Raw genomic sequence first — 22,726 nt, 5'->3', positions numbered from 1 at the left:
GGCAGCCACTGGGGGCACAAAGGGCCCCAGGGTACCGGCTGCTCTGCCCATTGATGGGGGGTGTGTAAGGACTCATGGTTGGGATGCAGCCCCCATGGGCCTCTTAAACCAGGCACCTGTGGGTTAGTGGTGGCCCTGACATGGGCCTACTCAATCTTTTTAATAATAATTTAATAGTAACAAAAAATTTTAATTACTGTATAGTATTTCATTGTATGGCTACGCAGGGGCCTATTAACAGTGCCTGCATGATGGATGGTTGGCTGCCGCATTTTTTGCTGTTGATGCTATTTTAAATGATGTTGCAGTGAATATCCTTGCATATGCTTCTTTCTGTATAAGCACAAATATCTCTCTAGGATAGATAACCAGATGCAGAATTGCTGGCTTGCAGGGAATATGTGTTAACGATCAGTTTTAGAAGCAGACTGGACTCTTCCTCTGGGCATGTGCTGGGGCTCCCTCAGGCTCCTCACTCAACTGCCCGTGCCCTTTCTGGTCCTTAGTAGCGACTCGGGCCTCAGAGCCACAGGAGCTCTGGGGGGAAGGTCCTCGAGGTCCGGGCACATCCTCCTTGGTAGTCTTTTTGTCTGTTGCATTGGTGAAGGCTTCATCCTGGAGGCCAAGTGGGCTGAGGCAGGGTGAAAGGAGGCTATGTTTGTTGGGGACCAGGCTCGGCTGCTGGAACAAAGCGGCCCTGTATGAGTGAGTGAGTTAGAGAGAAGGGCACGTAGCAGCCTGAAGCTAGGTAGGCTGTCAGGCTGGCGGGCTGGCTCAGCGCCGCGGGTGCACTCAGTCATCCTGGCTCCTTTTGGTGTGTCGCTCCCCACCTCTCGGTGTTGTCCTGGCTGCTCTGTCCAACCTGGGTCCGGCATCAGGGAGGGGGAAAGAGCAGCAGGGGTGAGTACGTGATGCCTTAGGGACAGGTGGTGCATAGGTGGCACGTGTCACTGTCACCCACGTTCCATAGGTGGGAAATTCATCATATGCCCGCACCTGAGAGCAAGAGGGACCTGGAAATGTCCTCTCCAGTTGGGCACGCATGTGCCAGCTAAAACTCTCTTCCTGTGGAGGGAGATTTGGGGACACAGTCACCTGCTGCAGAGGAGAAAGCCATTCAGACCATTCTTGTAGTCCGACGGCGCCCGACCCAGCGTGTTCCCTGCTGTATCACCAGTGCCTGGTAGTGAGTAGGCACTCGGCAGATGCTTGTGGGATAGAAGAATAAAGAACAGCACAAAGGCATGGAGGGGGGTTACCCTTGGAGGCTTTGCTGCAGGTAGGGGTGGGGGGCTGTCGCCGCCCCTCTTATGCCGCTGGACCCGCAGGATTCATGCCTTTCCTTTCTTTCTAGCCTGTAGATACCTGGGGCTGAGCAGCAGCTGCTGTGAGTGAGAGGCGGGCAGCACTGGCCTGAGCCTCCTTCTGGGCTGAGAAACATCATGGCCAGCGTCGTACAGGCCTCCCTGGCTGCCCTCCTGCTGCTGCCTATGGTAAGGGCCCAGGACCCTCCCCTCCATGACCAGCTGGAGCCCCAGGCTCACCTGAGCTCCCACCCCAGATAACCTGTGTCTTTTGTGTGCTATCAGCCAAGCTCAATTCCCATGGCTGGTATCTCTGCCAGCACCCCCCTGGACCATCTGGCGCTTTTGTGTGAACTAAAAAGGGTGTCCCTTCCTCAAGACCCTGTACTGATTTGACCAGAAATTGTTACATAATTTACAAATCTATTATGATAGTAACATATGCAGCAGCCTTTAGAGTTGTGCAGTACATAACCTGCTCAACTGTATGCAGGGGCCCTCGTCAAGGCCGCGGAAGGCTCTTGTGGTCCTGGTCCCCAGCTCACTAGTCTCTGGCAGGTTAGAGCTCAGAAGGCTGCTCTCTGCTCATGTCTCTGAGCAAGTTACTTGGTCCTACACTTAAATCCAGTATCTGCCACTAACCAGCCGTGTGACCTTGGGCAGGAGTTTCTAAACTTCTCTGAGCCTCAGTTTCCTCCTTTGTCACATGGGGCAGGAGTAGATGAGAGTGGCTACTAAGCCCCACGGAATGCTACCACTGTCCTTCACCTGCAGCTCCCGGGCCCCCAGAGGAGAGAGAGGATGAGCTCTCTCAGCCCCTCCTCTCTCTCACCCCCTGCTTGCTCCCCTAAAGTGCACTTGTAGCCTCGTGGTCTCTGGAGCTGGATTGCATGGGTTTGAATCCTGGCTGTACAGACTACTAAACTGTGTGACCCTGAGCAAGTTTCGTAACATCTCTGTGCTTAAGTGTCACATCTGTAGAATGGGAAATGGTAAAAATAGTGCCTGCTTTGTAGTACTCTTGATATATATATGCGTGCATATGACAGAGTAATGCACTCAGTTAGTACAGTGCTCTGTGTGTGCTTGCTAATGTTATTATAAGACATGGAAACTGAGACCCAGGAAGCGGGTGGGATCTGCCCAGGTCCCACACTGAGTTGGTGAAGGGGAAGAGTCCTCATGGCATCTGTGACGAAGTGGAGGCAGGGTCCCCGCTGGCTCTGAAATCTCTCTGTCACTATCGTCTTCCTGCTTCTGTTGCTCCCCTTCCCCCGCTGCCCCTGAGGCTTAGGTAGCAGGGCTTGTAGGTGAACCTCCCTGCTCCTTCTCACCGTCTATCCCCTGTGCCTCCTGCAGGCTACCGCCATGCACTCTGACTGCATGTTCAAGAAGGAGCAAGCCATGTGCCTGGAGAAGATCCAGAGGGCCAACGAGCTGCTGGGCTTGAATGACTCCTCCCCAGGTGAGGAGGGTGGCGGGGAGGGCCACCACCCCTGGCACATCCAGGCCAGCCTTAGAAGTCATGTCCCAGCCTCTGGCCAACTTATAGAAAGTAGTGGAGGGTACAGGTCCCTGGGTCCTTCAGAAAGCCCTTTGGGGTGATGGAGCCCTGGATCTGCTCTAGGCAGTGACACTGGGGTTGCCCTCCTTGGGGATGGCCTGCCCTGGATGCCTCCCTCTGGAAGGGGCTATTCCGGGTGACTGGACGTGGCCGCCTTCACTCCCATGGGAGCTGGGATAGAGCTGGTGTCTGGGCTGAGCAGTGGCTGTCAGAGAGCTCGTTAGGAGGCCGCCTGGGCCTGGTGGTGGAAGGGACACAGCTGTTGCTGGTGGCCGAGCTAGAGAGCACCTGGTCCCCCCAGAGCATGAGGTGTGGGATCATTCCCGTCTCCTTGGCTCATTCCATCAGAAGGCAGAGAACAAGGCAGCAGGAACCCCAGTCCTGTGCGTGTCTGGTGCTGCTATTCTCTTGGGGCTGCTACCAGCATGGGGGGCCGGATGCCGCTTCCTTGTGCTGGATGGTATCATGCACTGCAGGACATTTAGTGGCCTTAGGTCTCCCATTAGATACCCTTAACACCCCCTGATCGCAATGACAGTCCCAAAAGCCTCACTTTTCTAGATGTCCCAAGGGAGTGGCATGGCCCCGGCTGAGAACCAGTTGTTCTGTGTAACCCCTTTCCTCCTAACTCCCCTGCTGTGCAGATGGGACGCTGAGGCCCATAGAGCAAGGGTACCCTCAGCTTCCTGACTCCAGCAGGGCCAGGGAGAGGGTCTGTGCGGGAAGTCGGGGATTTGGGGGTAGGGGCGTCACTGGAGGACTCGCCAGATTCCCTCATGCCTCAGTCACTGGAGCTGGGGTTCTCCACCCACCCTAGAGGGGTCCACTTTTCCCCCCGATCCTCCCCATTTACAGGGAGCTCTTCTGAGCACCATCTGTTTAAATGCTTGATTAGTCTGCAGCCCAGTTAAATGCAATCGTCCCGCTGGGCTGGGCTTCCTAGCCAGTCAGCTCAGCAGGCAGTAACTGGTAATGGAGTCACTCCCAGCCATGCTGGCCTTTCCCTCCAGGTGAGCTCTTGCTCAGCTCTAACTGAGGCCAAAAGTGGATTTGAGGCCTCACCAGCCAGGGAAACCGAGGCAGGGAGCCTAGATGGGTGCACAATTGCAGGAGACTCAAAGAATATCTTTTCCAGGCCTCTTGTGTAGGGGATGGGAATGTGGAGCCTGGAGGGCAGTGACTCTTTAGAAGCATGGGAAGGGGGAGTATCAGGCTCAGGTGGGCCTGGAACCCAGGTGCCCTCCCTCCCAACCCGGGGCCATTGTTCCTGCTTTGCAGGTCTCAGATATACTTGGGATCGAGTAGTAGGAAGCGTCTGTAGGGATGGGTTGAGGTGGGATGTGGGGCCGGGACTGGGCCAGCAGGCATGTAGGCGAATTGCACCTGTGGAGCCCTGGGCAGGGAGAGGACAAGACCCCCCCGCCTTCCCCCACAGGGGCATCCAGGCGGAGGTGTGAGCACGAGTGAGGCAGATGGAAAGATGGATACCACCCCAGGAGGGGCAGACCAGTGCTGCCGGGAGGGGCTCTCACCCCCAGGCATGCTCAGGAGAGGACGATGAAAGGAATTCTCTGTGGGGAAGGATTCATGGAGAAGGTGGCGTTTACATCAGGTCCTTGGTCCTCAGACCTGGCCGTACGTCAGAGTCACCAGGGAGCTTTGAGGAAAATGCACCCAAGACACAATCCAAACAAGTTAAACCAGAACCTCACTCCATTGTAGCCACTGTGGTTTTTAGAGGCTCCCCAGGTGATTCTGATGAGAAACTAGGCTAAGAACCCCTGAGTTAGGCCCTAGGGAGGAGGAGGCACTTGATGGCAGGTGAGAGCTGAGGGATGGATGACTGGGGAGAACGTTCTGGGCTGAGGGAACCACAGCAGCAAGAGGCGGGTGGGGGAGGGGAGTGAGTCCGCCCCTAGGTCTGGAACCCTGCATTGGAGTCGGTGGGGATGGGCTAGAGGGACGCGTGGCTGAGGGCCCGGGAGCGGGTATCTGTGTGTTGCACGTCTGCCGCCACTGGAGTCGGAGGTCGGAGGGGACGGCAGTGGTAGCTTCCCCTGAGCTGCTATCCCTCCAGCTTTCCCCAGGACCCGGCCTGGACCTCCCTCTTCTAGCCCTGCCTCGGGGGCCCTGTGAGTCCGGTCACCCCCAAACCTGAACCTGGTCAAAGGACCCCAAGCCCGTGGAAGAATTTCAGTGACCCATCCACCTGCTCATTCATTCGCTCACTTATCCCCTCACGCTCTCCTGCACTCATTCAACTCACATGACGAGCTGGGATCTTAGGTGTCCAGCCCGGGCGGAGTGAGGGCAAAGCCAGGGGCGGGGCCTGCAGAGCTTCTGGGAGAACTTAAAGAGGCTGATGGCCAGGCCCTCCCCACACCAGCGTGATTGGCATTTGGACAGGGGGACTTGTTGAGAGCACGTGTTAAAAGCCTCCCGACGATTCTAAAGTGTATCCAAGTTTGAGAGCCACTGGGTTGGCCAGAGAATAGCCTCCACCAGGGTGCTTATGTCAACTTGGGCCAGAGAGCAGCCCCCAGTGTCCAGGCAAACCCGGCTGGGAGCCAAGAGTCCAATCTGACTATAAGCAAGAATCAGCATTATGGTATTAATATCTGTGCTTGGGGTGAAATGAGAGAGGCCAGCCCTCTTGCTGTACCCCTTCTCTGCGCCTCCCCTGCCCCTTCTGTCCCAAGCACATGCACCATGCACAGAACGCTGGCCAGGGGTCAGCCGATGTCCCGGAAACACACTTGAAAAAGAAAATCTGTCAGCTTGTTCCAGTGACTGTGAGTGTGTATTCACAGCAATGCTTGGATATATATTTTTATGTGTATATATATATATATATATATATATGTATATATTACTTGTATGTCCCCATGATCTTTTAAATCCCATAAAGTGAGTGCATTGGAATGAAGACACTGATCTATTAGAGGGGAGGTGTGTCTGTGGCATGTACGTGTGGTTGGGGGGATAGTGAGGGGTTCCCAGGAGGGCACCTGCATCCCCTCAAATCCATATCCCTCACTGATCCTGGGACCTCCACCGCAAAGAGAACGTGGGACCGTAATGCATATAGGGGCCTTCAGAATGGAAGCCGAGGGACAGAGGTATGCTGGGGAGGGGCACCGGAGCTCAGCAGGCAGCTGAAGGGGGTAGAAAATATAGGTAAGATAGTGGAGGGTGAAAGCAAGCTTTCTGACTGGGTGGTTTTGTCCACAGCGTCCCTGGCGGGTTTTAAAGATGTTTATTGGGACCGTTGTTGAGGTGATATATTTAGTGGTTTTGTCCCTCATTCCAAACTCCTGAGTGCTAAACAGAACTTGAGACAGCACCAAGTCCGGCTGTATCATGTGACACACGGAGAGGCTGAGGCCAGAGTTGGGTGTTGCTGGCCAAGTCACACCGAGGGCCAGAGCCAGCTCTGGGACAGGACCCAGGTCTGCTGTCCCAGCCAGGGAGGGCCCTCTGTGCTGCAGTGCTCTTGTGCCCAGAGAGAAGCAGAAAGGACTCCTGTGCGTGGGAACCAGCGCGTCCTCTCTGGAGCGTCCCCAGACCCACACAGGGCACAGGCACAGGCACTGCCTGCTGGGCTGGCCGCTTTGTTCTCTTGGCTCAGTCCGGCCAGCCTGCCTGCCCAGGGTGAGTCTTGCCAGCACGTCCTCTTTGTGGGACTGCGGGCTTGCATCAATCTGGAGGCCTTCCCTGCATCTAAGTGGGCTGGTCAGGTGTGGTCCTCCTTGGGGGTCCCACGCCCCATACTCTGGAGAAGATGGAAGAGGGAGGCCTGAAGCGGCCTTGGCAGGGGCAGGAGGGAAGTGGCTTGGAGGAGGGACAAGAAAGCCTGCACATTGCTATTCTGACCCAGCCTCTGAGGCCTGTCCAGGCTGCAGAGTGTGTATCCTAGCCCCCAGCTCCACCCTCACCAGAAGAGAGGCCTGGAGGAGGGCGGGGGAACCACTGCAAGGCTGGGCCCAGGCTCCCCATCCTCGGAGCACGATCAGCTTCTTGTCTGTGCCTCCCAGCTGCTCTGAGAGCGAACAGACCCCCAGCGTGGTGAGGGGGCGGGGTCTGTAGGGACCCTCCCTCTGTGGAACTCGCTCCCCAAATCTGACAAAGGGTTCTGTTTCTGTCCAAACCTGTTTTTCTTTGGTCCGTAGTTCTCAGGCTTAAACCTGTATCAGAACCTCCTGGAAGGCTTGTTAAAACCCAGATTACTGGGCCCAGCCCCAGTTTCTGACTCAGTGGGTTTGATGGGGCCCGAGTGTCTGTATCTCTGGCAAGCTCCCGGTGGCGCCCCTGCTCTGGGGTCCGCACTTTGAGAACCACTGACTTGCAGAGGGGAGGGCTGCATCTCTAGTCCTTCCTCCCCTCCCCCAGCACGGAATTCACAGCTGGTCCTCATTTTATGGATCAGAAACATTGGCTGTAAAGTAGATTTCAGTAAATCGAATCATTTTTTACCCGTGAATCGCATGCCGAAATGAGGGGCTTGTTCTAACAATACCCAGGCATCCTCAGGCAGCTTCTCAAAGAGAGGACTGCGCCTTTGTTTGAGTCCCCTTGGCGCCCCTGGTCTCATGAGTTTTGAACACTGTGTGGAACTGGACAGAATCATCACCATGACAACCCGAGATTAGCTCCTTATTTTGTTCCAGTCGGGGCTAATGGCTCTTGCGTTCTCTCTCCATTCAACCTGCGCAAGTGGTCTTTTCCCCTCCTGCTGTCACAAGGCACTGCCTCTCCTTGGCTGCTTTGTGTGTCAGCATCTTAGTGGGAGCAGCCCCGGAGAGTGTGCCCAGCATTCTCCCCCCGAGCAGGTATCCCCCGGTGCCTGAATTCCTCCCATCAAGTCCCATAGAGGCTTTCGGCGGGACAGACTGAGCCAGGAGGGCACAGGCAGGCTTCGTGTAGAATTGGGGCACAAGGTGGGTAGATCGGAAGGCTTGGGGTGTCAGAGTGGAGAGTTCTCCCAGGGAAGAGGGCCGGTTCTTATTTCCTCTGCACGGGGAAGAAGAGGACAGGAACTTTCTCGACCCCGCAGCCGTGTCTGATGCACTTGACCACCTCCTCCTTGAAGCAGGCTTTCCTGCTGCTGTGTCACCAGCGTCTGCTGGTTTTCCTTGTATTTCTGCCCACCCCTCCTGAGTCTTCTTTGCCGGCTCCTCTTCTGAGTGGTGGCATCTCTTCTGTTGGGGCCAGGCCCTAGTCTCTTCTCTTTTTTTCTTCTCAAATCTACGCCCTCTCACTGGACATATCATCCGGGTCCACGGCCCTACAGAGCCTCCCTGTGCCGACCACTTCCCTTTCTCTTCTTCCAGTTCCAACTTCCCCGCTGAACGCCAGAAATTTGTCTAACTGCCTATTTGAAATCTAGCTTCACTTGGCGCTTCGCATCATCTCAAGCTAAACATACCCCAGATGACACTCTTGAGTTCCAGCTTGCCAATTCCCTCCGCCACTTGCTTCTCATCCAGCCCTCCCCACTGTGGCAAGTGGCTCAGCTAGCCAGCCATCTAGACACTCAAACCCAGGTGCCATCCTTGGCCCCTCTCTCCCGTTCCGCGCATCAGTCACGGTAGCCTAGACCATGCTGCGGTAACGAATGAACCTTAACATCTCAGAGACTTAGCACCATAACATTTCTTGCTTGCACACGTCACCCGCCAGCGTGGTCAGCAGAGGTGGGAGGTGGAGTTCGACTCTGCCCGGTCCTTCAGAGATCCAGGCTCCTTTCATCTCGCAACACTGCCACCCTGGATATGCGGCCTCCAGGGATGCTGCAGAGAGGGGAGAGAGAGAGAGAGAAAGGGTATGGAGTCTGTGAGGGATGTTCTTGAGACCTGTTCGTCACTTCCCCCCACTTCCCACGGGTGAGCACTCACTCACAACGCTCCCTGGCACACTCACCGGCTGGGTCCAGCCAGTGTGTCACCAAGTCCTGTCAGTCCTGCCTACAGACTCTCCTACGCAGAACTCCTTTCTACCTTGGCTGCCATGGCTCCTAACCGAGCCCCACCGCCCTCCTCTGGACTGCTGCCATATCCTGACAGACACGTCTCCATGTTTGCTTTCCTGCTCTTGAAATGCATTACCTTCCCACACAGCTGAATCAGATCACGTGACTGCGTCTTCAAACCCATCTGTGGGAGGCAGAATAATGCCCCCACCAAAGATGCCCACGTCCTAATCCCCAAAGCCTGTGAATGTGTTGCCTTAACATGACAAAAGGGACTTGGCAGGTACAATTAAGTTAAGATGGAGTAAGTAGCCTGGATTATTCAGGTGGATCCAGTGTAGTCACAAGCATCCTTATGGGTGACAGGAGGCAGCAGGAGGGTAAGAGGAGAGAGCTTTGAGGATGCTATGCTACTGGCTTGGAAGATGGGGAGAGTGGCCGCAGGTCAAGGGATGTGGGTGGCCTCCTGAACCTGGAAAAGACAAGGAAACAGATTCTCCTCTAGAGCCTCCAGAAGGAAAGCTGACAACTTGACTTTGGCCCAGTGAGACTTCTGACCTCCAGAACTGTAAGATAAGAAGTTGTGTCATTTTAAGCCACCAAGTTTGCTTTGTTATAGCAGCAACAGGAAAGTAATACAACATCCAAGGTCTTCTCAGCATTTGGCATTAAATCCAAACTCATTCCCATGACCACAGGTTATAAGCCCTGTGCGGGCACAGACCAGGGGGGTTTATTCACCCCAGTTTTGCTCTTCAGTGTCTGACTTGTAACAGGCACTTAATATTTCTTGAATAAATGAGTGAAGAAGAGGGAAGGGAAGGGGAAAGAGAAGACACAAAAAAGGTAAAAGGAGAAGGGGGGCGGGGGAGAAAAAGCATCTTGAAATCTTCTAGCCTCAACAGAACTAAGCTTTGTTGGGACTGGAGTCTGGAGCAGATGGGGAAAGAGAAACTGGATGTGTTTTGTGGGCGTGGAAGGAAAATGAGTTGCTGTCCTTAGTTAGAAAAACCCAAGGCGCTCTCAGGAGCCCAAATCCCATCCTCATCTCCCTGGAAAACGTTCCTGGGAGGATTCAGCTCCAAGGCTCCTGAGGCCAGAGCAGACCCCATCAAGAACAGGAGAGGAGACAGACCCCACCTCTCTTCCTGTGTGGGTCAGGCCAGGAGGTGATAACTACAGGAGAAGTGTGCACAGGGCATCCTGGGAAGCCCCGAGATGGTGACCTGCGTCTCCTGTGACCCCAGTGATGCAGGCCAGAGAGGTGTGTGGATGGCTGAAAGCTCCCGATGGGGTCGGGGACATTGTCCCATAAAGCAAAACTGTTTCACAGCATTTCTGACACCAAATGTGTGGCTTTTCCATACCAAGCAATTCTCCAGTTTTCTACGGATACCCACTGGATGTCCCTACAATTCAATTCAAATCTGACACTAACTACCTGGAGTTAGCACAGACCCAACAGGTTAAGGGTCAGCTTCAGGAGACTGCTCCCCCATTTCAGATGCCAGTTGCAAGTCGTGGGTCCCCAGGTTATCCACACTTCAGTGTGTCTTGGCTACAAATCAGGAGTTCCCATGGCCTCCTCCTCAGGCTCCATAATTTGCTATAATGGCTCACAGAACTCGGGAACACATTCACCAGTTTACTATAAAAGATGTTATAAAGGATATAAATGACCAGCCAGATGAAGAGGTACATAGGGTGAGGTCCAGAAGGATCCCAAGTGCGGGAGCTTCTGTCTTTGTGGAGTTTGGAGTGTGCCACCTTCCTGGCACATGGATGTGTTCACCAACACAGAGGCTCTCCAGATCCCATTGTTTAGGGGTATATGGATGTTCCATTATGTAGGCATGATTGATTAAATCATTGGCCATTGGTGATTAACTCGATTTCCCGCCCCTCTCCCCTCCCCCAAGGTTGAGAGGTGGGGCCGAAAATTCCAATTCACTAATCACATAGTTGGTTCCTCTAGGGATCAGCCCCAATCCTCCAAGAGTCATTTCATTAGCATACACTCAGATATGGCTGAAAGGGGCTTATGAGTAACAAAAGATACTCCTCTGACACCATCACCCAGGATGTTACCAGGGTTTTAGGAGCTCTGTGCCAGGAATCCGGGATGAAGGCCAAATGCATAATTCTTATTATATCACAATATCATAGTCTCCTAAACCCAGACACTGGGATTGGGCCCTGGAGTTATGGGTTCTAGTTTCAGGCTTCATACCTGCCCTGGTGCTACAGGAATTTGCCCCTAGGATCCTTAGTCTATGGAGGGGACTCAGGCTAGGAACCAGGAGGGCTTCCAGAGTGTGGCAGGCCACAGGGCAGGGTGAGGGGACCTTGGCAGATGCCCCTTTGAGGATGTCTGTCCTGGCAGTGGGGCCAGGGAAGGCAGCCTCAGCCTCCCAGCCATCCTTCTGGGCCCCAGCATATCCTGAGTCAATCTCTTCCCGATTTGAGTTCTAATCACTGAGAGCTGGGAGTCCCCTCAGAGACACCCAGCGCTTGCTGTGCACAGAGGGAAACTGAATCAGGACAGGGGGGATGGAGACTTACCAGAATCATGCAGTGAGCCCTTGGCAGAAGGTCTGGGACTTCCCTGGTGGTCCAGTAGTTGGGACTCTGCGCTTCCAACGCAGAGGGCACGGGTTTGATCCCCATGCGTGCCACGCGGTACGGCCAAAAATAAATAAATAAATAAACTTAAAAAGAAAGAAAACAACTCAAGTCTGTGGCTGCCCTGCAGGTGTGGAGGGGACACCCTGCCCTTTCCCTCCCCCTGCCCTCAAATGCAGACTTCTCAAATTTGTTTTTTCGACCTCTGTAGCCCTGGGCCTGATGGGCCCTGGCACATTGTAGGTGCTCAGTGAATAGCTGTTAAGAGGATGGATCCCTGCCGTGCCTCCACACCTCTGACCTCTAACCTGGGAGCCTGTGTGCTCGCTCTATAACGAGTCCTAGGCCTTAGGAACGTCAGCTGGCAGAAGCAGCTGGCCGTGCCAGGGCCTAATGTTCCACATTAAGGGAACATCTGTTGACTGGGGCTCCCAGGGCATGGGCCAGACACGGCCACGCTCCATGACCATTCCACGGTCAACACGAGCCATGGCGGCCAAAGATGTACTGTTAGGTCTTTTTTCAAGGATACGTTGTTGTAACCAGCCACGTGCAGGTTGGAGTCCTGCTGTGATGGGTGGACAGGAGCCATCAGTGACAGACCTGGGACCCATCTCCCTTCATGTGGCCCCAGCATCCTCATCTTGGTTTGTTGTCCTCAGAGCTTTCTATGATGCTTCTGTCTCCCAAACTCAGGCATTCTGGGAGCAGGATACTATAGGCTAATGTGACTGGGTGTGAATTCTAAAGTAACCAGGTCTGAGTTCTGAGAGATAGGGTTTTCTGCACCTGGAAGCTTTGGGCACCTTCTGGTCCAAACAGGACCGGAAAGTCAGTCATGGACCCCAACAGAGAGGCTGTGAGCTCACAAGGCCCGCCCCGGGCCCCCATCCCTGCCCAGTGCCTGCCCAGCACCTGCCCGGGCTTCCTCTGTGTCTGTCAGTGGCCCTCCACTGGCCTTTCTTCTCACCTGGTAGGGCTGTGTTTCATCTCTCTTTCTTGGGGGAATGATCCCCAGGGACACCTAACTGAAATAATGAAATTAATGGTAATAACAATGGCAAACATGCATTGAGTGAGCCCGCCACGAGCTTTACATGTATGAACTCATTAGTCCTCCTAGCAGTCCTGTGGGGTGGGGACAAGCGCTGGCTGTCCCATACATGGCAGAGAAGCCCTCCAAAGCCCTTGTTGTAGACCGCTCAGCAGCATGTGGTCCCTTTTCTGAAAGTCTGTACTCTGCCGTTAGACACGCCACACTGCTGCCTCCCTTCTCTGCCTTTGCCCCCCCTGTCATGATTACATCTCTGCCTGCCTGGAAAATGTGGGGTTCCATGCTCCTCTCACATCACGTCCTTTCCCTGGGTGAGCTCTCATCCCAGGGCCTCACCCATGCCTCACATGCCAGAGTGAGAAGCAAGGGCCAGGCCTTAGGAACCACGTTAAGGAGCTGAGGTGATAGGACCACTGGATGGCGCTCACTGGGGGTGGCGGCTGTGTGACCCAGCCACATCTTCCTTTGGAAGAGCTCACGGTCACAGCTCTGTGCGGTTGAGTGAGGAGACCACTGGGGAGGCTGTAACCATGGTCCCAGTGAAAGGTGGTCATCCCTTAGCTAGGTGGGAGTGCAAGGATGGAGAGTAGGGCGTGGATTCCACAAATATTCGGAGGTCAAACCAGCAGGACTTGGTGACCAATCGGCTATGGAGCATGAAGGAGAAGGAGACAAAGCAAGAGTGACGCCAGGGTTCTAGCTGGGGCTGAGACAGGAAATCGGGTTTTGTAGGAGACGCTGAGTTGAGTCTTGGACACGCTGTGTGTGGATTGTCTTGGGCCTTTCAAGGTGGGGATATCCAGCAGGCCCCTAGCCATGGAAGGCAGCCCCCATGTTGTGCAGGAGTCAGGGTTGGGAGTTGTCTGTGTAATTCTCTCCTGAAGTCTTTGGGCCTGGTGGTCTCCTTTAAGGGCAGTGGGGCAAGGGGCCGAGGGCAGGGCAGACACAAGCCCCTGCATGCAGTCGGGGTGGGCAGGGTGGGGCCCACTCAGTAAGGGCGGAGAGGTCAGTAAGGGCAAGAGGCCTCTCGGTGGAGAGGAGGGCCGGAGTCAGACGAGGGGGGAAGCATGAAGGGGAGGTGAGGAGGTGGTGATGGGAGTACAGAGAACTCCACAGAGAGGCTGGCAAGGGCTGGAAGGAGAGCAGGCACAGGGGTCGGAGGGTCCACTGAGCCCCCCAGGTCTGAAAATCTGGTCGCCAAGCTCAACGTCTTCCTCCTTCTCACAGGCTCATGTCCAGCGAGTCACCCGTCTTGGCGATTCCTAAATAGCTCTGTTTGTCCTCGCTCTTCTCCAGCCCTCGGTGCCCGCCTGATCCGGGCGTGCCTCGCCACCACAGTGGCCTCTGAGGGGGTCCCTGCCTCCTGGCTCTCTGTGCTCCGAGCCCTTTCACAGTTCGGGGCCTGGGCTTTGCAGGCCTCTCCCCTCCTCCCCATCCCCCATCTGGCCAATTTGTGCTCCTCTTCAGGTCCCAGCTCCGTGTCATCTTCCTGCTCCAGGCCTGCCCTGAAAAGCGGTGGGCGACTGGGGGGGCAGGGCGTGCAGCGGCATCCTCGGGCCAGGCGGTTCCTGCCCCTCCCCTGAGGGAGAGGGAGGGCCCGCCGAGGAGGTCGATGTGAAGTGGGACCCCACCGTGATGTGGAGCCTGGGGACGTGGAAGAGCTCACGCAGGGTGATGTGTGCGTGTTACGTGTGTGTGTGTATGTGGGCGTCTGGATGCCCTCTCACCATGGTTCCCTTCCTCACAGGCTGCCCTGGGATGTGGGACAACATCACATGCTGGAAGCCTGCCCACGTGGGTGAGATGGTCCTCGTCAGTTGCCCCGAGCTCTTCCGAATCTTCAACCCAGACCAAGGTGGGTTCCCCCTGGGGGCCTCTTCAGGCCACTCTGGGTCCAGCCTGCTCCCCATATTCGGACCTCAGGCTTTTCTGAGAGACAAGCACCAGAGACATAGGGCGCCCTGCAGGTAGATATTTCCCATTCCAGAGCTCATGCGCTGGTGGGGAGATGAAATCACGGACCCTCGTGCACACAGGGACACAGAAGCACCCCTCAGACGTGGCAAGTCCACGTGGAGGTGCATCGTTGTGGCTGGGCTCTCGAACTTGGACTCCATCACTTAACCCAGCCGGGGACCTTGAGCAGGGCATTCACCCCTCTGTCCCCCATTTCCTAGTCTGTAGTCTGTCAAATGGGAATGTGGCATGGTGACTGTGGGGAACCAGGTGGAAGCTGCAGATGGAAGTCCCTTAGCGAGACTGGGCATGTCTTAATGGTCAGTGGTAAGTGTTAGCTGATGTTATCACCATTATCACTCACTCAGAGAGGCCTGGGTGACCGCCTCTCCGTGGGGAGAGGTCTGAGGGGAAGGGGTTCTGGGGAGTCTCTCCTTTGAATGTGAGTCTGGTGGTCTCTCCAGGCCTGTTCCTGTCTTTGGTGGAGGCCTCGTGGACTCCTAAAGAAGGTTGGAAGCTGATGAGTCCCCATTGACACTGGGAGGGGCCCGGAGCCAGACTGGCCCTCTACCCCAATCCTGGGGGTGTCACGGGAAGCAGGGTGGCAAGCTGAGGGGCGCCGAGTTGAGCTGGGCGGGGAGAGATGGCGGGGCTGGGCTCCAGGCCGGTGATGTACTGAGAACCACCCGTGGACCGCTGAGCCCTGGGTTGGGGCCTTGGTTTGAGGAGGACACAGGGTGGGGCTCCTGAGGAGATTAGAGAGTCTGAGACACATGTGTGCGGCCATGCTCGGGCCCCTTGAGACCTAGGTCTCAGCTTCGTCCTTCACCTGCCTAAGGCTTCAGCCAGTGTCCTTCCAGAAGTGGAGAATCTCCAAGCTCCACTTCACTACAGAATCCTGCCTGCCGCTGTCCCTAATGTGTGTGTGAGAGGCAGCGGCAAAGTCTTTCACACCTGTAAGTCCAGCAACCTAGACTGTGCCTGGAGGGGAAGGAGCTTTTGCAAGAGGTGGCGGAGGGAGGTAGTGGCATTGTATCGGGGTGCCGGGGCCCCATCTCTGCCTCCCCGCCCAGGACCAGAGGAGGCAGGGTCTAGCTGCACCGCACCCCTGCCTCGCCTCCCCACAACTTCCCCTCCGGGGCGGGGCCTGTTAGCCACACCTCCCACCTCCAGAATCTCCAGCCAGCCCAGCAGGAGGGTGGCAGTTGAACTCTTCCATCCTGACAGCGTGGGGACTGGGTGTGACCCAGGGCAGGATGGGAAGTGCTGAAGCGAGAGGCACAGTATGAATGGTGGGACGTCAGGCGAGGTGGCAGCCTGGTGATTCAGCCCAGGTTCTAATTCATTCCTATAGAACCCGACTTAATCACTTCCTCCACTCACGTACTCCTTTCGTTCAGTCGTTCATTTAAAGTTGACGGAACAGCTACTCTGGGTCAGGTACCATGGCAGGACTACTTCTTTTCAACCACAAAAAAACGTAAAATGAATCAGCAGTAAAATAAAATTTTCTAAAGATAAACTTTCCTTCAGACTCTATGCCTCCCTCTGGCAATTGCACAATGAATGTGTTATTTACCCCTGCTTCTTAATGGTTCATTAAGGCAGGGCTTTTTAGCATCTCCATTCACAAAGCTGGATTAGTGAGACTTGCCTTAAATACTTAGAAAGCTGAAGGTGGCGTTTTTTCATTTTATTTCTTGGTTCCCAGGGCTGAATCTCATGCTCATTGTAATAGTTGTTGCTCTGCAGGCTATTGGAGAGACAGGAGCGTTGATCGCTCTCCTCCTTACACATGCCTCTGATATTTCTCTTTAACTGTGTCCTGTTCCCGACGGAATCGTAGAAGTCTCCAGTGTCTGGTCCAGCCCCAGCTTGTAGTTCTCATGCCTCTGGCCACCCCCAAGCAGAGCCTCTCTCCAGAGTCTGGGAGTGGGAAAGAGGAGGAAATCATCAGCAGGGCCCAGAGAGAGCAGACCTGACTTTAGCCCCCTTGCTCACCTCTGTGTTCTCTCTCTCTCTGTCTTTCTGTCTGTCTGTCTCTCTCTCTCTCTCTGTTTCAGTCTGGGAGACGGAAACCATTGGTAAGAGGAACCTTGGAGAGGACAGACTGCTGATCATCTGTCCATCTGTCCATCCGGCAGGAGCCTGGCTCTGACTGCTGGGAGTGGGTGGTGGGGGGAATGAGAGGCTCATCAGGGGCTGGGTTCATCCCACCTCCCCCCCACCCCCTCCCTCCTTGGCCATCTGGAGGTGGGGGAGACACAGGAGGATGGAAGATGGAGCTCTTGGTCTCAGGGTGCTCATGAGCTTGTTTGGGAAGTTGAGACTTGCCTGTGGAGGGGTTAGCAAACGAGCCCACCCGTGTGCATAGGCACGTGCATATGTACACATACAGGCCTGATTGTGTGAGTGAGCCCACATGTGGAGTTGGAATGTATGGCAAGCTCCAGAGTAGAAGAGACCTAACCAGGTGGCATTCAGGCAGAATAACGATGATGTCGGGGAGGCTTCCTGGAGGAGGTGGCATGTCAGCTGAACCTTGAAAACAGAATTTTGAGAAGTAGAGGGGAAATTGGGGTTCACTGCTAACAGGAGATTCAGCCTAAAGAAAGGGTGGAGGTGGGAATAAAGAGTCAGGAGAGAAAGAGAAAGAATGTCTGAGGAGGAAGTCTTTGGAGTTCTGGGTTCCCTTTGATGGGAGTGGTTTGTGGGCTGAGATCGAGGGTTGAGCACCAAAGAAAAAATGCAAGCCCAGGACACATATTGCTATTCTTTGCCCTTTTCTTGAAAAGACCCAGTTAATTAATTTATTTACAAAACAGAAATAGACTCACAGACATAGAAAACAAACTTATGGTTACCAAAGGGGATAGCGGAGGCGGGGGCGGAGATAAAATAGGAGTTTGGCATTAACATATACACACTACTTTATATAAAATAGATAAACAACAAGGGCCTACAAAAAAAGAGGAAAGGCCCAGTTACCCTCTTCCAGTCCTCTCTCACTCCAGAGGCCCTCCCATCCTCCCGACAGTGTCCCATTTCCACTCCCTGTGGTCCAGTGCGGAGAACTGAGTCATGGGCCTCCATTAGCATCGTAGAAATACAAAGCAAATGAGATGGCATTGGAAGGTGCAGTGTGTCAGACAGGTGTGTGTGGGTGCTCTGTGTGATGCAGCCTCTTGGCTGAGATCCCACCTCCCCCCAGCCCCCATCCTTCAGGCCAGGGGCAGCCTTGGCCTTCCACGGTGCAGAGTAAGCAGTGGATAGCCCTGGCAAGCTAATGGCCAGGTGTCCCGACTCATGCTCACGCCTGTTTTGCAGGAGAGTTTGGTTTTGCTGACAGTAACTCCTTGGATCTCTCAGGTAAGGGATGAGCTGGGGTTTACCATGGACTGGCTGGAGGGAGGGCATCTGCTAACCCGTGAACTTGGGGAACCCCTCCTTCCAGGCCGGTCTATGCCTCTCTGTGGCTGTGTGATCTTTGGCAGCTCGCTTTCCTTCTCTGATAAAGCTGTGGATTTTCTCCATGGAAATTTGCACGCAAGTGCTCAGACAGAACACTGTGCATACAATTTCAGGGAAGCACAGATCTCAGGAAAGAGCTCCTTGGTTAAGTGGTCTCTGATAGCGTTGAACTCCCATATGTAGAACAGTGGTTCTCATACTTTAAAAGTCACCTAGTGGGCTTGTTAAAGCAGATTCCTGGACCTCACTCCCAGAGTCTGATTTAGCAGGCCTGGGTGGGGCCTGAGAACGTGCATTTCTAGCCAGTCTCCCAGGTGATGCTGATGGGCTGGCCTGGGGAGGGCACCCACTTTGAGAACCCCTGCCCTAAGATTCTGTGCTCCTACAAAGTTGCTGGGGCAAAACAGCCTAGTGAAGTAGGTACAGCCACTGCAGGGTGTTGACAATCTGGAGAGTACTACATCTTCCGGAGATTTCTATCAGAACAGTAGAGTGGCAGATTCATGGAATAGTTCTGAACAAAAAGGTTTATACTTTTCTGAGCCCACGCTGTATTATAAAAAGAGAAAGAAGGAAAATAAAAGAAAGGAAATGGCTTGTATCTCCAGGATACTTTTTTAAAAAAATGTTTTTCAAAGCGGCTTCCCTTTCATCTTCCCACCACCCCGATGTGGGCAAAGCAGAGAGGAGACCCAGGGAAGGGAAGGGCTTGGCCAAGGCCGTGGTCCCCTAGGACGTGCAGACTTTCTGAAAGAAGCGTTCAGAGGGACTTGGAAAGAGGTTGCCAGTAGCAGCCTGAAACAGATTTGCTGGAAGAAGGAACCATTTGGCATCAAACTGTGGGACAGAAGTGAGCCCTTCTCTCCCTGGGCCTGCCAGATGTCCTTTTTGTCCTGGGTCATAAGACTCAGAATCTGAGCAGCGATGGAGACCAGTCTCCCCGCTCTGGGCAGAGCTCTCTTTATGGCAGGATAGCCCACCCTCCGCTGCTTCCCAGAGTCCCAGGAAGCGCATTTCTGACTCCTGCCTAAAAAGAACTGGCCTTAGATCTTCCAACTCAACCAGCAGGACACGAGGTTGGAAAAGTGTAGGGGTCTCCTTTCTTGGCCTCTGCCCTTGCCCCCTTCCTGAGTGCCCCAGAGGTGGCCTTGGCCACAGAGGGGGGATTCTTCCAACAACATGGGTGTTGGAGCCTCTTCTATGCAGATGTCTCTTGTATACGATTTTCTGGCCCCTGAATCCTGAAAGGAAGAGCCAACCCCAGGTGTCCTAACACACCAGGTAAACTCCCAGGAAGCCAGTCTGGGAAGAGGGGTCAGTCTGGGGCCACACTCAGGGGCTGGGCTGGAGGCAGAGGTGGCTGCTGCCTCCTGCCTTCCCCCAGACATCCGTGGTTCACCTTTAGACAATCAGGAGCGGGGAAGATGAAACGAGCAATCATTAAAGGCCAAAAGGCACCCAGGCGGGGTGAAAACCAGACTGGACTGCACTCTGCAGCCAGTGAATGACTCCTGCCCCCTCTGGTGTCCTGCAAAATGGCCTTTAAAGTCGAGCAAAAGAAAATTAAAGTGTATTAGTGACAGGAAACAGACCTCTAAACCTGAAAAGGCAAAGTCTTTTTTTTTAAGCCTAAGTATGTATCTTAATAAGATCTGATGCTAGGTTAATGGAGGTCTGGTCCTTGTTAATTAAGCCAGCCACGTGTCCCCTTGACATGGGATATTGCAGCTGCTGGAAGGCCCAGAGCTCCCGGTAAAGGCATCACCTAGAGCTCCAGGTATGACGAGAACTCCTGCTGCACCACCACCTGAGGTGATTCCTGGGCCAGAATCTTTGGGCCTGGAATCTGCATTTGTGATCCCAGGTCATTCTTCTGCTCACTGAAGTTTGGCAAGTGCTGACCCAGGGCAGGGGCTCAGGCCTTTCCTTAGGGAGAAGGAGGCTGGATTTGTTCTGGCTCAGTCCCCTCACCCCTTGTTTAGAGATCAGCTTGCACCTTGTCCTCCTACCCTCCTCGTCCTGTGTATAAAGGGTAAGCAATTACTACTTTCCCTTGGACAGTGGAGGATCTCATGAACCTTCAGCTGCCATGCTTCTCGGATGGGCATGTGGATCTCCAGGAATTCCCACTTAAGAAGTAATTTTCGATTAAGAATTTTGGAGCCCTTTTCAATCATTTCTGTGGCTCGCTGAGTTTTTGTTCTGCTGCAGGCATGAGGGTGGTGAGCCGGAACTGCACAGAGGATGGATGGTCGGAGCCGTTCCCTCATTATTTCGATGCTTGTGGGTTTGATGAGTACGAGTCTGAGACCGGGGACCAGGTGAGTGTCTGCTCCTCACCTGGAGGTGGAGGGATGAGGCTGAGGAGGTGGGTGGAAGGGTGTGTCTACCAGAGGCCTTGACTCCTCCTGATGGACGTGCAGAAGCTCTGGTCCCCAGGCAGCATTCATGACCTGCTGCGTAGCCTGCTGTGTGAGAGGGCAGGACTTTCATTCGCTCATTCTGGGCTGAGAAACAACTGGTTTGCTGCTTGAGCTCCTCCGGCCCCCAGCCCGGATCCTCCACCTCCCTAGCTACTCTTTCAGGATACACAGCCTTTCTGTGGCCCGGCCATTGAAGGGTTAATGTGGGGCCCAGCAGGGGGCCTCCTGGCTCCTCCTCCAGGATGAGGCTGGGCCCCGTTCTGGCTGGTCAGTGCTCCTGCGCTCTGCCAGCACTCAGCTTTTGCACAGTGCGGACCCTGCAGAGGGAGGAGGTGGCTCGGGGGGGTGGGGGCTGGGGGTGTCGGGGTGGTGGAGGAACTGATGGGGGAGTGGAGGAGAGGCTATCAACAAGACAAGAGAGGAAGGAGGAGCTGGGCAGCAGGCCCTGGCCTGGGAGATCAGATGCAGTTCCGTGGGGGCCGGGGGCAGGCCCCATGTGGAGCCCTGCGTGTCCTGTGCTCTGCTCCAGGATTATTACTACCTGTCGGTGAAGGCCCTGTACACAGTTGGCTACAGCACGTCCCTCGTCACCCTCACCACTGCCATGGTCATCCTGTGTCGTTTCCGGTGAGACCCTGGGCAGCATTCGAGCGAGCGCGGCCCACCCCAGCTCAGAGCCCTTGCTCCATCCCTCCCACCTCCCACTCCTTCCCTGGATGTCAGCTCTGGAAGTCCCTTGGAAGACATTTCCCCCACCCGTAGGATAAGAGATGGGAAACCTGATCCCAGAGAGGGCAACTGACTTGTCCAGGGCCACACAGCAAGGAAGACCCTGGGCAGGTGACCTACGTTCCTCATTTTATCTTCCTGGTCTAGATAAAGGGAGGTCACAGGAGGGAGTAGGTCACGGAGTAGTGGGGCCAGGTGGCAGGGGCCTGGGAGTGAGCGAGGGTTTAGAGTCTAGGTGGGAAGAAGGGGGTGGTCTAGGTGGAGGACCCCCTTGAGACAAAGCCGTGGAGTCGGCCCAAAGCAGACCCCGAGATGGAGGGTGGAAGGCTGTGGAGTTCCTTACTTCAAAGCCTTTTGCTTCCCTGGCCTGCTGGTGTAGGAAGCTGCACTGCACCCGAAACTTCATCCATATGAACCTCTTTGTGTCGTTCATGCTGAGGGCCATCTCCGTCTTCATCAAAGACTGGATCCTCTACGCTGAGCAAGACAGCAACCACTGCTTCATCTCCACTGTGAGTGCGCGGAGCCCTGCCAGGACTGGCCCTGCCTGCGACGCCCTGCCGTCCAGGTGTTTTCCTGCAGGTTAAGGCATCGACCCCAGTGAACACGGAAACCCAGGAATGACCGTGCGGTTACTAGCAGCCAGTGAGACCCCAGCGTGACTTCACTTCCTGTCCCTTGGCCTCTGTGTGTCCTTGGCAGAGCAGTTGAGGAAGGTCGGGTGGAAATGTCAAGTCCCACTTGACTAGGTTCAGAGAGAGGGCTGGCTTGGCCGTGGGTCGTTTAACCCAAGATGGAGCCAAGGGGCTGATTGGCTGGGGTTCCCCCCAGACCACCTCCCCAGTTCTGATACATTTGGAGGTAAGCAGAAAAGATAGGTTTTGATGCGGCAGGAGGTAAAGAACAGCCCAGAGCACAAGACCTTGACCTGAAAGGGCTCACTTGGAGGGGGATCTGTGAGATATCCGGGGGGCCAGGGGTATTCCCCTAACCTATGTGATGCCTGAAACCTTTATTTTACCAAGGAGGCTCCTGCAGGGTCCTCCTTACTCGCCTCTCCTGTGGGGACTGGGGACGGGATGGGAAAGTCGGGGAGAATGAGGCTGGGGAGAAAAGGGGGTTCCATGTTTTCTGACCTGTGCAGAGCTGCCTCCATGGCAACTTCGACTCAGACTCATAGGATGCTGCAGTTTTAAACTCTGAACCCAGGAATGCTGAGTCTTTCAGACCCACGGGGTGTTTAAGCCCGAGCATGCTTCAGCTGAAGAGCCCTCAGGATCCTGTCTGGTCCTGCTGGGCTGGATTTTCAGGGTTCGGTGGGGACTCGTGCCACCCTCCCCCTCCTCACTCTCCCTGTAGGTGGAATGCAAGGCTGTGATGGTTTTCTTCCACTACTGTGTCGTATCCAACTACTTCTGGCTGTTCATTGAGGGCCTGTACCTCTTCACCCTGCTGGTGGAGACCTTCTTCCCCGAGAGGAGATACTTCTACTGGTACATCATCATTGGCTGGGGTAGGTCACTGGCTGTCGCCCAGACAGGTTCAGGCCTCACGGCCAGGGATGTCCTTGGTCCTGCCGTCCGGGAACGTCAGGTCAGAGGAGGGAGGCACTGCCCTGCCTCGCAGCCGATGGCA

The 22,726-nt window shown here is 54.8% G+C and overlaps 1 protein-coding gene across 4 annotated transcripts in view; it reads left to right on the top strand.

The window, feature by feature from the left end:
- Positions 1-22,726, top strand: part of ADCYAP1R1 (ADCYAP receptor type I) — a 56,144-nt gene that overhangs the window by 10,286 nt on the left and 23,132 nt on the right. For all 4 annotated transcript variants that reach the window (XM_036864193.1, XM_036864195.1, XM_036864194.1 and 1 more), the window contains exons 2-10: positions 1,355-1,493; positions 2,664-2,769; positions 14,260-14,367; positions 16,532-16,552; positions 17,796-17,837; positions 20,151-20,260; positions 20,892-20,989; positions 21,471-21,603; positions 22,451-22,604. In XM_036864193.1, the coding sequence (XP_036720088.1) occupies positions 1,443-1,493; positions 2,664-2,769; positions 14,260-14,367; positions 16,532-16,552; positions 17,796-17,837; positions 20,151-20,260; positions 20,892-20,989; positions 21,471-21,603; positions 22,451-22,604 (823 nt within the window). In that variant the 5' untranslated portion in view covers positions 1,355-1,442. The remainder of the gene's footprint in view (positions 1-1,354; positions 1,494-2,663; positions 2,770-14,259; positions 14,368-16,531; positions 16,553-17,795; positions 17,838-20,150; positions 20,261-20,891; positions 20,990-21,470; positions 21,604-22,450; positions 22,605-22,726) is intronic.

The sequence above is a fragment of the Balaenoptera musculus genome, chromosome 9 (genome assembly GCF_009873245.2).
Source record: "Balaenoptera musculus isolate JJ_BM4_2016_0621 chromosome 9, mBalMus1.pri.v3, whole genome shotgun sequence".
NCBI lineage: Eukaryota > Metazoa > Chordata > Mammalia > Artiodactyla > Balaenopteridae > Balaenoptera > Balaenoptera musculus.
Note: the sequence above shows the minus strand (reverse complement) of the source record. Positions and strands in the feature narration are given on the sequence as shown.